Raw genomic sequence first — 14,714 nt, 5'->3', positions numbered from 1 at the left:
TCACCTCTGACTGGTTTCTTGTTTATAAGTAGATTTTTGTCTGTGGAAGAGTTAGGCTCCCACCCTCCTGAAATTTTTCCCCTTTGCCCATCACCTGGCAGGCAGGCACCTTCAAGTTTCCCGGATATATGATCATCTTTAAAGCAGATAGACTTTTGAGCTGGGTTTGAGTGTCCTCTTATGGTAATTAACTCAGAGCCATCCTGGTGTGGCTTTGGAGAAGTGAAAAGTGTCCTTCCTGCCTTTCTTCTCTGAATTTCTCAATGCATTCAGGTAAATGTGTCTTACAAGGCTCGTATCTCTGCTTGGCTATGGAATAAGGCACTGTTGTGATCAGGTTGAATATTATTCATTATTATAATAAATTTGAAAATATATAACTGTTAAAGTCATGATCACCAAACCAGAAATAAAGATGAAGTCCAATGTGGTTCCCTCTTATTCTTTCTCTGATTAGCATGCTTTCCTATTAGCCCAATCCTCCCTAAACTAGGTCTCAGAGTATAAGTAGAATCAATTTTTATTTGTCTGAAACTCACCAAAATGTAGCATCTTTTCCCTCACATCCTCATGGAGATACCAGCTCATTACCTTTGATTTATTGGAGAGTCTGAAGTCTTGACTGTAAGAAGAAACTTTCCCTCACTCTCTTGTGTCCTGAAATGTTTGGCTCCAAATTTTTTTTGGAGCCAAAAAAATTCCTAATTTTTTGGAATCAAGAGTTTCATTAAATCTTTCCCTCCCTTTCTAACAACCCAAGGACATCACCTGGAAGTGACCTTTTAAAACTTTACACATGTAAAGTAAGCTACCATGATTATGATGGGACTGATTTTTTTTAGTTTCAGGAAAAGTTACTATGAATCCATTTGCATTATATTTAGGTTCATGAGTCATACCCACATTATGTCCCTGGTAAAAATTATGAAAAGCCACAGAAAATAGGAGAAAAGGAGCATATGAGTGTCTATTTATGGGTCCATGTTTGCTTTCCTACCTCGAATAGAAATACTCAACTCCACACTCTCTGGGAAAATTAGTCTTTGATTCAAAAAGATGTTCTATGACAGTATTACAGCCCTAACCATACCATCAGCCCACCAGGAAGTCTGAGGAAGAGAGACAGGCAGGCAACCAGAAGGACAGAAACTGCCTCTCACGAGGAAGTAACCAGCTCCAAACAAAAGATGAGTCACTTGGTGCCACCAGAGGAAAGATAATTTAGCCATTGTATTCATGATTAAGAAGCATTCCAATTCACTCATGGAAGACTTTTAGTGTCACTAGTGCCTGGAGCCAAATGTAATCTTTCCAAGCTGTGGTTGGGATGGAGGGTCATCTACAGAACAAGGTCAATTTGTGACCCTGGCTGGGCACTCTCTAGCTGAGCTTGGGTCCAGACCAATCTCCACAGTCACAGTTGCCCTGTGCTGTTATCATGGTGCCCATGAGCAGAGTTGCTGCAGCTCACTGAAGGCATCCACAAGGAAAATGGCTCGCAAGAGTCGGTGCATACAAGCTGCTGTGCTTCATCTTGGGTCCATGCTATTGATGGTCAAGCAGGACAAGTCAAGGTGGTAGGACTGAGACAGGCTGGGACCTGGGACTCTTTACTGGAGGGCTTGCACTTGTACTTCGACACATATCTCCTGCAAACAGAACATCAACATAACTATGCTCATGGGCAGGTAGGGCAAATTATGAACAATCAAACGCAAAATGCCACAAACCAACTAAGCTTTCTGATGTGCTGAGAGCAAAAGCAGGGTCCTATCCATGATACCTGCACACAGCGCTACCAAGAGGGTGAGCAGACCACTTAAGCCACCCTTCTAGCCTGACCTGCCTATCTGCCTCTCCCCTCCCCCCATTTAAGGAACCAGCATGCCTTCCTTGGAGAGTGTGAGCAAGGGCACCTGTTCTTCATTTTGTCTCCCTTTGAAGCAGCATGAGTCCCAATAAAGCACTGCCTGAGTTCTTCATCTGGCCCTTAATCAATTTCTATTGATTAAAATAGAACTCCTTGGAACTTAGGGCATTGCCCCCAAGGAGCATCAGCACTTGTGCTAACGTTCAGGCAAAAAGACCCTCTACATGTCCAAGGACAGTCTCCAGTTCTGCCAGGACATATTAGCATTTCCTGCTGCTCTCCTCAGCAGTGGCTAGAGATTTCTTCTTCACCACGTCCTCTCCCGGGTCTGCACTTCCAGCTTCTGGGGGGTAACGTTACTACCCTAGGACTGAACTTTTTTTACAGGTAATTTAGTGTTTTCTCTGAATTTGGGGAAGGGATAGTCAACTTCATTTACAAAAGGATGTATTCTGGAGTCCAAACAATATGAACAATTGGCAAGGGAGAATCTTTTTATTAGAGAACAAACTGATCCTAACTCCCAATTTTAACATGACTAATTGGTGTTTATCCCTAAATAACTCAGTGACTCAGGCATCACTTCATGTAGGAAGACTTCTCTAAATTTCCCCACCTCCTTCCAAAGACACAGAGTCAGAAAACCAGAATCTATGCTCACCCTCTGTAAAATTATGTCTCAGTCTCAGAGTGCTTTCCATACTAATAGATCTCCTGTACTCACACAATCAGAAAATGATAGAATGCAAAAAAAAGTATGGTATAGGGGATGGTTGACCTGGATATTCAGAAGGTACCATTTCATCCAATGGTTAAACACATTTCTTTAGAGCAGACTGCCTTGGTTCACACTTCAGCTCTCTCACTGACTGTAATCTTGAGCAAATCACTTAACCTGTGCCTCACCTTTCTCCACCTGTAGAATAGGAATAAATAGTATCTACCCAAGAGGGTTGCTGTGAGAATTTAATGAATTATATGTACAAAATGCTTATAGCACTGCTTGACACATTGTAAATGCTACTGAAGTATTGCCAGTTATTATTCTGGCATGTGGTTGGTCTAGTAAACAGGTAGAATTTGAGATGGAGCTCAAGGATAAATGAGTTGGATAAAGACAACTTTTTACCAGGATTCAGGACCACACTTTTATAAGGCTATAAAAAGTAGTGGTTAAGGTGATGTAAATAGTTGTTTTCATTTTATTCCTACTAGTCTCTATTCACTGCAGTGGTCTGGGAAAGTAATCCTTCGGTATTTGGCCCAGTGGAACTTACACTCTGCTTCCCTACTCCTGAGCTCATGACAGATTCTGATATATTGATAATGGTATTCTTTCCAGTGAGAAGTTGCAACCTTAGAATGCATCTCCCTGCCAATGACTGGAGGAACCAAAAAGATAAAACCACATACGGCATTCCCTGGTGAGTCCTTGTTTCACCACAGAGAGACTTAGAGTCTAAAGAAGTTAAGTGACTTGCCCAAGTGTTATACAGCCAGTCAGAGTGAGAACTGGAACTTGGACTTTTCTACTCTTTGGTTGATATTTGTCATTCCATCATATATAATGGTATTTATTTTCCTAACATCAGTTGGTTAGCTTAGTTCCTAATTAGAATGGCTTCTGACACCAAGTACATTGATGTAATTTTATTAATAAATGGTTAAATATGCATATATATAAAATACATGTGTATGTATGTGTATATGCATTTGTGTAGATGTGTTGTCAAAAGTTCATCAGTAACAGAAGGAAAACCAATGAGTCATTGAACCGGTAATCAGTAAAAGTTTATTGTGCTCACATCACAAAGATGGTTCACATACCAGGAGCCCTCAAATCAAAACATGGAATAAGGCTTAAAGCGTATTGCTAAAAAATAAATTATTCATTGGAAAGACAGTGCCTTTTTATTCTTCACCATGATTGGTTATAATATTAGAATTTTGTTAAATGTTAGGGAACTGGGTTAGTGGTTGCTGCATAATCTGCTTGGGGAAACAGTTGTAAGTTTTGCTTTTGATTTTCAGAGGCATAAGCAAGAAATGACCCAGGTCAAGTCGGTCTTGTAAAATAAAATAAATTAAGCTTTGCTTGTATGATTGAACTGATTTTTTCTGCTCAGGGAATTTTCCAGGCTGGTCTCTGTTTGTTTCTGATTTTGACAATATCACGTATTTATTAAAGACATGCAGATGCAAATAATTAAAAACAATAGAAAGCATGATACACTCATTCATCCAGGAGATGCCTGACACCATTGTAGTGAAATTCATAAGCCTTGCTTGCTCTGCAGCAGTGCTGATGGCACTATCTGTCTGGCTTAACCAAATTATTGTGACATGATCTTGTACTCAGGTTGCAAATTGAAAAGCTCCACCAGGCTCATCAACAGCAGACTGAGGATACTTAGAGCTTTGTGCCTATAAGCATAAATTGTGATATTTTACAGCTTTTAAATGATGCATGATGAAATGATTGAAGACATCATTACATGGAACAATATCCAGCAGAGAGTGTGATATTCTTAATGATTTAGCACTTCAAGCCCTTATGGGAGTGTTAAGTACTTTTACTAAAGAACTGTAGGGAAGTGGTGTTTGTTACAGTCAAGAGTGAATCTAGACCAACAGGAGAGACTTGACCATATCATAGACATGTTCAGGGAACCTGGCAAATGGGAGAAAGTAAGTGGAGTGTCTGGCTCTAAGCTGAATGTGAGTGATTTAATTAGCATTACTGAAACCCTGGTAAAGTGGTTCTCAATCTTTGCTGAATATTAGATTCACCTGGGGACTTTTAGCCCTCCCATGCTGGGGGCCTGTTCTAGGGATTGTGAATTAGTTTTTTGGGTGGGGCCAGGCGGTGGTGGTTTTCAAAGCTCCCAGATGATTCTAATGTTTAGCCTAAAACATGAAGCAATGATGTGGTCCTTGGGGAGCAAATGTAATCAATTAGCTTTTTTTCTTTTTGATCCTCCTTTTAAACAACTCTTGTGTAGGGATTGCTGTGAGAATTAATGTAGGAGCGGAGAGAAGGAGCAACAGGTAGGAAAATACAAAGGATGGGGAACAATTTCTCAAAACCATCACCTACTTGTTCACAGTTTGGAAACTCTCCTTATAGATAAGTCATTCAATACAATTTATAATGACAAATCATATCTGGAACATGACTCTATGCTTCCTAACATGGATTCATAAAAATGACTTATTCATCAATTAAATTCACTTAATGAACTTTTGCAAGAATACATGGGGCAAAAAAGCATAGCCTCTACTCTCCAGAAATGACAGCTGGATAATTTTGTGGAAAATATCATAGGAGAGGCACAAAATATGCATATTTGGGCAATGGACTTTTCTTCTTCCCTCTCCTCCTTTGGAGCCAGGTACTTTCTATGGTTCATGAAAATGTAACTTGGGTGGGGAGGATGGTACTGCCTTTGTATGAGGTGCAAGAGATAAACTAACAGAAGATCATATTCAACAGCTGATTTTTTTGGATCTTTTGTCTATTGGCTAGACCAGGGCATGAACCCCCTTCCCTCTTTTTTTAAATTCTGCTTAGAGCTATACTTCCTCACCTCTGATTCCTCATTTTTCTCCCACCTGGTGGTGACAACTGAGATTGCAGTGAATGACAGTAAAACCTTCCTGGGGCTACATATAATACTTGACAGGGTGAGGGCTAGGAGGAGGTTAAAAGGACTGAGGGGCTATGGGGGATTGGGAGGATGGGGTATGGATTAGGTGTGGCTACTGAAATGCTAGCTGAAGCCCCCAGAGAGGCCTCTCCCATAAACCCACTATGCATTGAATGAATAAATAGATTTTCTCACCTCAGCCTCAGGTAAAAGACAGATTGATTGCTCTTTGGGATTTTGTATAATTATTCATTTGTAGACTATATTATTTCCATAACAATGAGGGTTAATGCCGGGGTTAGGAAGGCCATAGGATTTCAGAGAGAGGTCAGACGCTTGTCAATAACCAAAGCTTCAGGAAGCTGAAGCTGGACTTTCATAGACTGTAGACTTTTCAATTGGAAAAGTCACTGGAGACACTTTACTCCATTCTGATTTTCTAATGAAGAGCTAACCTTGAAAAATAGTGATGGAGTAGGGGTGGAGATGAGATGAGGCAGAGAGAACCTTATAAGCCAGGCTATAAGAGAAGGAAGATCAAAGACCCACTGGATAAAGGAGCGATCAGTTGCCTGATTATTCAGGTTTTAACACTGGGTAAAATTGAGTTATTTTAACTAAAGAAACTGAAATATTAATATGAACCAGATGTGAAGCATTTAGTTATGACTTATGTTAGAAAAAAAATAAAAGATTAGGGTAGTTCTTGGAGAGATAAGGACAGAGGGGCAGCATTGCAATTTACTTGGAAGTATTGCTGTTCAGTCACTACGTCATGTCTGACTCTTTGCGACCCCATCAACTGCAGCATGCCAGGCTTCCCTGTCCTTCACTATCTCTTGGAGTTTGCTCAAACTCATGTCCATTGGATCAGTGATGCCATCCAGCCATCTCATTCTCTGTCACCCCCTTTTTCCCCTGCCCTCAATCTTTCCCAGCATCAAGGTGCTTTCCAATGAGCCAGCTCTTCACATCAGGTGGCCAAAGTATTGGAGCTTCAGTTTCAGCATCAGTACTTCCAATGATTATTCAGGGTTGGTTTCCTTTAGTATTGGACTAGTTTGATCTCCTTGCTGTTACTTCGAAAGCATCAATTCTTTGGTGCTCAGCTTTCTTTATAGTCCAACTCTCACATCCATACATGACTACTGGAAAAACCATAGCTTTGACTAGATGGACCTTTGTTGGCAAAGTGATGTCTCTGCTTTTTAATATGCTGTTTAAGAAGTGAGGCCTTCGCATGTAAGCTCTGAAAACAAAAGGATAATGCTTCTTCCTTTTCCTTTTCCCTCTTCACTACTCTCCCACATTTTCTCTCCTCTTCCCTTTCTCCAGTCCAGTGTCATCACTGAGTGGCAATCCATGCTGAGTCACATGAGCCTCTCTCCAATCAGTGATTCCCTAGTGATGTAGATGGTGCCACCCAAGGAACTCACCTGCTGTGTGGGGATGGCTGTGCCAGCAGAGGATGGAAGGTGGGGCATAGGGGTCTCTCGCCTTCATTTTGCAGTCTCCCTCTGCCCCACAATCAGACATCTGGGTTAAGTGTTACCTCTGTTAGAAGTAGAAATTCAACAATAAAAAGGAGCAATTTGAATTTTAAATTTCATATGGAAATGATTAGGAGTATGAATATTATCAATGGAATACATCATCATTGCTATAAAAATAGACTTTGGCCTTACAGTAAAAGCAACTGTAATTTTATTTTGGAACTCCTTTTGCCTTCTCTTTCCTTATAGTCTCCAAGAAAATAATTGAAATAAAAAATTGGTCCTCTCTTCCTTGCTAACCCCACCATTAAATCTCCTCAATATGATCACATTCATTATTATCAACATAACTCAAGAATGAATCAAAGAGAACCCAAACCCTGAAGTCTGCTCTCAAAGCCTTTTCAAGCTCTAGAATTTAGTGTTGGTTTAATTTAATCTGCAGGAATAGTGATGCTACTGGTGTTTTGGTTAGTCAACTTCGATGGTGCAATATACCTAGAGAATAACATTCTATTTCATGGTGGAAAATTGTAGTCTTTCCTTTCAATCAGAAGTGTAAGGACTCTTGATGAGATACAGTGAAGCTTCAAATGCTAGAAAAAGTAGGTGAAAGTGTCGGGAACCAGCGTGAGGAACTCTGCCTGTAGCAAAGGTCATGAGGAAGGAGGCTCGGCATACGCAAAGGCAGGATTGAGCCTCAGGAGACCCCCTGTTCCCGAGCATCTACCCCCAAAACCAGAGTCTGCCTACTTTACTGCTTTACGCTGTCACCTACACCTCTGACTTTACGGGGGGCTGTCCCCCACCACCTCTCTCTGCGAAGGAGTTAACTTGGAGCTCCAGTTAATAAATTCCTGGGCGTGACAAGAGTGTTTCAACTTACAAACTCCTCTGAAAGTTCTGTAGCTTGCCTGACAGGCTCATCCGGCCAAATGTGATTGTTCACAGCCTCCCAACCATGAGAGGCACAGGACACTTACAACATCCTAGGAATGTAGGGGCTTCCGAGGAGTCAAAAATCATTAGAATAGGACTGATTAAGGGTTTCATTTGTTGAGCCAATACTTGTTGCCAAGTTTTCATATCTTTTATTTGTAGATATAGTTGGCATGTAGAAAAAACAGGTAGTAGACCTGGTATTAGCAACATTAGATCTTTGAGTTAAGTACTTTCTTTGTTATAACCCACTGCACCTTTGTTCTACAAGAATGTAACTTTATTTAGTACTTTGAGGGTGATGCAGATTAAAGAAAAAAACACTTCAAGGGAAAAAGAGTTTTCTGGTTGATAGACATTTATCTAGGAAAATAGCCATCAAAATGTTAACAGGCCCCTTGGCCAGAAGATGATGTAAAACCACCTGGGACCTTTTGTATACAGGAAGGTATGCAAGAGGAAAGCCTGGTCTCAATAAGGGTCAGGACTGCTGCCCCTGCATAACTCTGCATATTCCATTATTTCTTTATGTACAACTTGGGGTATATAAGCTACTTTTGAAAATAAAGTTGTGGGTCTGGCACCAATGCTTGGCTCCCCCATATTGTTCTTTTCTCCCTTTTCTGGCTGAATTCCCATCTGGAGCATGGAGGCTCACCATGTATACTTATTTGCCCTGGTTTCTAAGACCCACACGAGAGGGAGCCCAAGGCGGGGCACCCTCTGCTATTCAAGGGGGCACCGGCGGCCTACGTAGACGGTGCACGTTCCTTGTCTTGGAATTTTATTGGTTTTCCGCATAAACCAAGTTATTCAGCCTCTTTTCTCCACTAATTTTCCTACTATACTATTCTTTCCTAATCTCTCTTTATATTTCTAAATAAATAAGTTTTTCCTTGCTGACTCCATCCCCGCTTCGAATTACCCTGGATCTACTGGGGCTGGACCCCGGCAGAAAATATATGAAATTTGTTTCCTTGGACCTCTCAAAAAGACATTTCTTTAGGGCAGCTAATTGCTCGGCAAATAACTCCCCCAAAATGAGGAGGAAGTTTCCTTTAGATGATTTTAAAAAATACTTTATATATTTAATAAAATTACTCCTTTGCTCTAACCTATAAGCAAGATATGTTGACGTTATTATTTGTTGACTTTTATAGCTCCAAAAATTACATCACATTACACTGTGTCTCTGTCTCTGATGCCACCATTTTAGTCTGGCTCTCATCTGTGTTGGCTCCACCTGCTCAGACTCATTCCATCTTCTCACATGCAACAGCCAGTGTCCTCATCTTAGAGTGTAAATGACCTCCCACCCCACATTGCTCACCTGCTGAAAGACTTGCCCTGAGAGAAGTTTGAATTCCTCTAATGCAGTCCCCTCTCTCCTATCCTCTTGTTTTCTCTCCAGCACTCTGCTGTTTCTTTCGAAAGACTTTACAATAATTTGAAAATAGTTCATTTGCTTATTTTTTATTATATCATTTTGCCCAGATTGTATGATTCATAAATTCAGGGATATTTCTGTCTTATTCATCTTTGGTTCCTAGTGGCAATTGCAAAAATGGACATGATGGACTTTTCACACAGCATTTTTGAAATAAAAAATTTCAAGCATATACTATAGAGAACTTTATAACGAACACCTGAATACCTAACCCCTAGTTTCTGTGTACTTTCTTCATCATGTGTTTATCCATCTCTCCATTCCTCTATCTACCCATCAACACATGGTTGACTTTTAATACATTTGTTGAATAAATGGGTAAATGAAAAATTTACCCTTTGGTAAATAGAAGTTGTATGTCCTAAGGTGACTCAACACAAACACTACACTTCCTTGTTTCTGTGTGGACACAGGGTATGGGGAACTATGTTATGTTCCGTACTAAGTGTATCTGTTTAGCTCTGTACCGGGCATTGGGCTAGAAAACTGAGGAGGCCAGAAAAATGAGAAATAAGGACAAATTTCCTGCCTTTCAGGGGCACATGCTTGAATAGTGAGAAGATCCAGATATATTAGTATCTGATAGAACAAGAAAGAAGTAGAGAATGTAGAATAGAGATTTTTTTTCTTTTTGCATGCATGACTTGTTAATAAAGACCAACCAGCGCTATCTCAACGTTAAAACTGCCTGATTTCTTGGCCTTTTATGTTTGTTGTTGCACAAGTAGGCAGAAACAATTGTTGACTTGGCCAATACCAATGAAGGAATATTTTATGATTCCTAGTTCAGTGGGTGACAAATGCAAGCCCACTGGAACCACGAAACTCTTAGCTTTTTTTTTTTTTAAGTTCTGTACATACCATTGAAATATACACATTATAGAAGCAAAGGAAAACATATAAAAAGTATTGCTTATTTAGGCTAACTATGGTCAAGGTAAAGAGCATCTCTGCCTAGTCTGCAAAACTGACAGAGAAGAGCAGGTAGAGCTTTCTTCCTTCTGCATGCAAATAGTTTTTTTCAAACTACGGTCGATTATATCTTTTGGACCCTGCATTTATTATTTTGATTGCTCAGAGGAAATGCTTACCTTTGAAGTGACATCCTGGGGCAGTGCTTCGCAATATCCTTTATTAAGCTTTACTGTGTCTATTCACATTTATTTTAATTCTTATTTTTAGAAGGAGGATTTTAAGAAGGTCAACGCATTTAAGAAGGTCAGTGATTGAATTCCAAGAGTACTTAGCAGGGGTCCATGTATATAAGGGGTTGAATCATTGTGAACTGGGAATGCGTCCAAGTTTATGCTTAACTGAGAATCCTCTGTGAAATATTTAAAAGGGAAAGCGTTCTTTTAAAACAGGCCCATGGGCTTGGACAACATAGAAATGGCGAACACAGTGCTGCATAAGCAGTAGAAGCAGAGCTGAGATCTGGGCTTGTTGTTCTTCTGATCTTGGCTATATCCTCAGCCCCTCACCCCTTTTATTGATGACATTCTGCTTTCTAGCATGTCAGGGACCCTCAGCCAATTAACTTTCATTTGCTCACACTGTCCTCCCATGGGCTTCTATGTGGCAAATATTTCAGGGCTCAGTATGGTCCTGACCTAGATTTGTTTCCTGGCTTTGCCACAAGTAGTTAAAGGACCTTAAACAAGAAATGTACTTTTTCTAGGTTCTAGGTTCCTTATCTGTAACTGGGAGACCTTAATACGTATTTGAACATATAAAACATGTCTGCCATGTAGAAGACTCTTGATAAATGTAGTCTTACCTTACCATCTTAAGATCAGTTGCCACCTTGGATTAGTAAGAAATGATGTTTGCATAGAAGTATGGATGTAAGTATCTAGATATTGAGTGCAATAGGAAAAAGCAAATCTGGAGGCGGATATTTTATTTATAAAATTAAACCTAATTTTATTTTGAAAAATCAACAAATACATGTTCAGATCTGTTTTATCTTCAAAACATGTTTTTGTTTTTTAACAAACATGCAAGGTAATTTGGCATGCCAAACATCTTTCTCTCTAGCTCTCCTTGAAATTTTCTTTCATAACACAAAGAAAGGTGCAAATATTGTCCAAAAACTATTTATATTTTTACCCTCCATATTTACTAACATTAATATTTATTGAGAGGAAAGGAAAACTGCAAGGTTTGTTCTTTGGCATTCATATTTGACTCAACAGTATAATTAAAAACTTGTATTTGTTTCTAAGATAAACACTTTGAAGGAAATTTGATAAATCTTGTTTTTGCTCTGCAAAGGAGCCACTATATCAAAGCATTTAACTGAAGCTGTCGAGTTCCTGCTGGTAGAATATTACTTCCAGCCTATTTATTAGCTTTTCTTCCTGTAGCCCAATATATGATCCCTACCCCCCTCTCCACTGAGTGAAAGCACAGAAAGGATGCAATTTCTTGTCTCTTTTTCCCCCCAGCATCATGCAAGGCAAGGCAGCATCACAATCACAATATCTGAATTTATTTTGATTATATATTTTTTCTTATGCTTAAAATTATTTTGTATTATAATACTTACTGGGTTATCAAAAATCAACTTTGTTGATTTTAAACTGTTACAAAGCCAGACTTTTAGAGACATTTGAAACAATTCATGAACCATGTCTGAAAGGAGTTAATTGCCTTCAACCAATGCCTTCAATTCTTTTGCACTTGAAGGAAAAGAATTTTAGGTATCAGCAGGTTACTAGAAAATAAGACTTTAGGGGTCTATATAATTTATTCAGATCTTTTTGTATATTGTAAACAAAGATAGGATACTTTGACTGTAGCTTATGAACAAATTTTTAAAAAATATATCCTTAACTATAGAATAGGTATCAAGGGAGCATTTTAAATATGATTCTGATAGATCTCTTATGAGCCTATTTTCCAGAAAAAGCTTATAGGCAATTTACCAATTAAAAACAAAATCTAAACTCATAGATTTAAGTTGAAAGAATATGGTACGTGAGGTCAGGTCATTGTGTTATCCATGGTCTGATGCACAACATGGTGTGTACAAAAGAACCTAAAGAGACATTTATCTCAAATTTCAGGCAGGATCTAAGACTGCATAGAGAAGGGAGAGCTTTTCAGGTTAGACAGTGATAGAAGCCACAGTATTCACCTAAATCAATGCGTTGGAAGCAACATACACATATGCAATGCCAGTTTGCAGAATGCAGAAAAGATCAATTAGAAATTGTACTGTGATAGCCACACATTTTGGAGAAAAATTCCCAAGCCAGGCGAATGTGGATTGGGATAAAAACATAGGCGGTGTACACTACCATAGCAAAGATGGTTAGTATGATGGTATTGAACATAGATTGCTCCCAAGGCTCCAAGACAGCACAGCAGCTAATGATTTGATATTGATAGTAGAGCCAGGATAAATAGTCCTTCACACGCTTGAAATCCATGGCTGGGTCCTTCAAGCTGCAGAAAGTCTGTCCTGTTAAAAAAGGTAACAGATTAGAACAAAACATAAATAAGGCACTGAACACAGAATCGCCTTAGATTTTCATGATCTCAGCATGTTAAAAATTTTCAAAGGTTAGTGAACTGAATGATCATTGAGTGAATTACTAATAGGAATATTACATGGAAATAATATACAGCATGTTAATCATAGAATTAATAATATTGTCATTACTACTAATAATTACTACTAGAATTAATAGCAATATTATTAACAGTAATATTTATCTAAAATTATTAATGCTAGTAATAATTCTATTGATAGTAGTATTTACAATTGAGGCTAACCACATTTTCTTTAGCCCTGTACATCAAGAGAAATCAATATGAATTTTCTATTTCCTACAACTGTATTTTGGAAAAAAAAGTTTAAAAAATATTATGCAGGAAAGAGTTAATATAGCAAGCCTGAGGCTGCTTGCTATCTTTAGAAGGGCCCCTGGCTGGCATCTGGGAACTTGGTTTTTGGAATGTTCTCTTCATTCCCTAATGGATAAGGATGATTCACCATGCCTAGACTGTGTAAACACTGTAATTTATGGTGAACACCTGCTTTATTCTGGGAGCCTGGAATTTTTGTAATTGCCAGGCAGAGAGTATCCATTTAGCCAGCCCCAATAAAAATCTTGGTGCTGAGTCTCTAATGGGCTGCCCTGGGCAGAAACTTGACGTGTTATCACGGTACTTTTTGTTGGTAAAGAAAGAAGCACGCTCTGGGTGTCCACTCATGGGAAGGAGTGAACATCTGAAGCCTATAAATGAATTTCTTCAGACTCTGCCCATGTCTCTCTTCCTTGCGGATCCTGTTGTTTATCATTTTGCTACAATAAACCTTAGCTGTGAGTGTGAATATATGCTGAGTCCTGTGAGTCTTTCTAGTGAGGCACTTGACATGTGGTTGTGGTTGGTCTTAGAACCTCGGAAACAAAGGGGAAGCCAAAAGTGTACTTTTGGGTGTTCATTTGGTTTGGGGGTAGAGAACTTATGAAAGCCAAAAAAATGTTTTGTTGGCCCTCAGATAGGATCACAGTTAAAACTTCCTAGAAGGAAGGCCATCAGACACTCATAGACATGGTGGGTGTCCTTGTAGATACAAGCTGACCTGTGCTTGTTCTGCTAACTCCTAAGAATATCATGATGCTACATCATCTAAGCCCACCTTGATGACTTTTACTATTAAAATCACAGTTACATCTTTTGAAGATCATTCCTATGTTCTGACATGAACGTATCTCTCTTTTCTTTGATACTCATTTGAGTAAAACCAAAATATTTTTGCTGCATGTGACCGTGGACTCCTCAGGTTATGGGGAGATTCTCATGATCCTAAGGCCTAGCATAGAGGCAGTCATCAGTGAATACTTGCTGAACAAATAAGTAAATGAATGAATAACATGTAACTAACTTAAAATAGAGAGGACTCATAGTCTGGACCTAAGTGGGATACAGTTGGCTATTGCTGACTTTCAGTACCTTGGCTTTGATAATAAGTACCCCTTTCTGATAAGGATAATTTCCACAAAAACTTAAAATGGGAAAGCCTTTGTGTTACTAGGTCATGATTATTTGTAATAATGGTCAGAATAATCCAAATAAGTAGATAATACAAACTGAAGTTGTTTTTACTTTCCTATGAAAAGAAAAGTGAGCCTCTCATCTTTTCTAGAAGCTGGAGTTGGGAACTAAGTAATTGGATATAAAAGCATTGCCCTGGCATCTGGACTTCAGTGAGGAGTTTCCTCCAGTGTTCTTCATTCCTAACTCTAGTTGCAGGGAAAGGTCTTAGAGAAAATGAGTGACAGAAGGAGTGATAATTTTAGTGAATA

At 39.1% G+C, this 14,714-nt stretch overlaps 1 protein-coding gene and 1 pseudogene across 2 annotated transcripts in view; both read right to left on the bottom strand.

The window, feature by feature from the left end:
• Nucleotides 1,239-7,053, bottom strand: LOC102179886 (annotated as a pseudogene).
• Nucleotides 11,294-14,714, bottom strand: part of SPTSSB (serine palmitoyltransferase small subunit B) — a 30,759-nt gene continuing 27,338 nt past the window's right edge. The window contains exon 3 of one of the 2 annotated variants that reach the window (XM_005675373.3): nt 11,294-12,862. In XM_005675373.3, coding sequence (XP_005675430.1) covers nt 12,600-12,830 — 231 coding nt within the window. In that variant the 5' untranslated portion in view covers nt 12,831-12,862 and the 3' untranslated portion in view covers nt 11,294-12,599. The remainder of the gene's footprint in view (nt 12,863-14,714) is intronic. The other variant, XM_018048163.1, reaches the window with a different exon arrangement.

This window comes from Capra hircus, chromosome 1, assembly GCF_001704415.2.
Source record: "Capra hircus breed San Clemente chromosome 1, ASM170441v1, whole genome shotgun sequence".
NCBI lineage: Eukaryota > Metazoa > Chordata > Mammalia > Artiodactyla > Bovidae > Capra > Capra hircus.
This window is presented reverse-complemented; position numbering and strand designations above follow the sequence as displayed.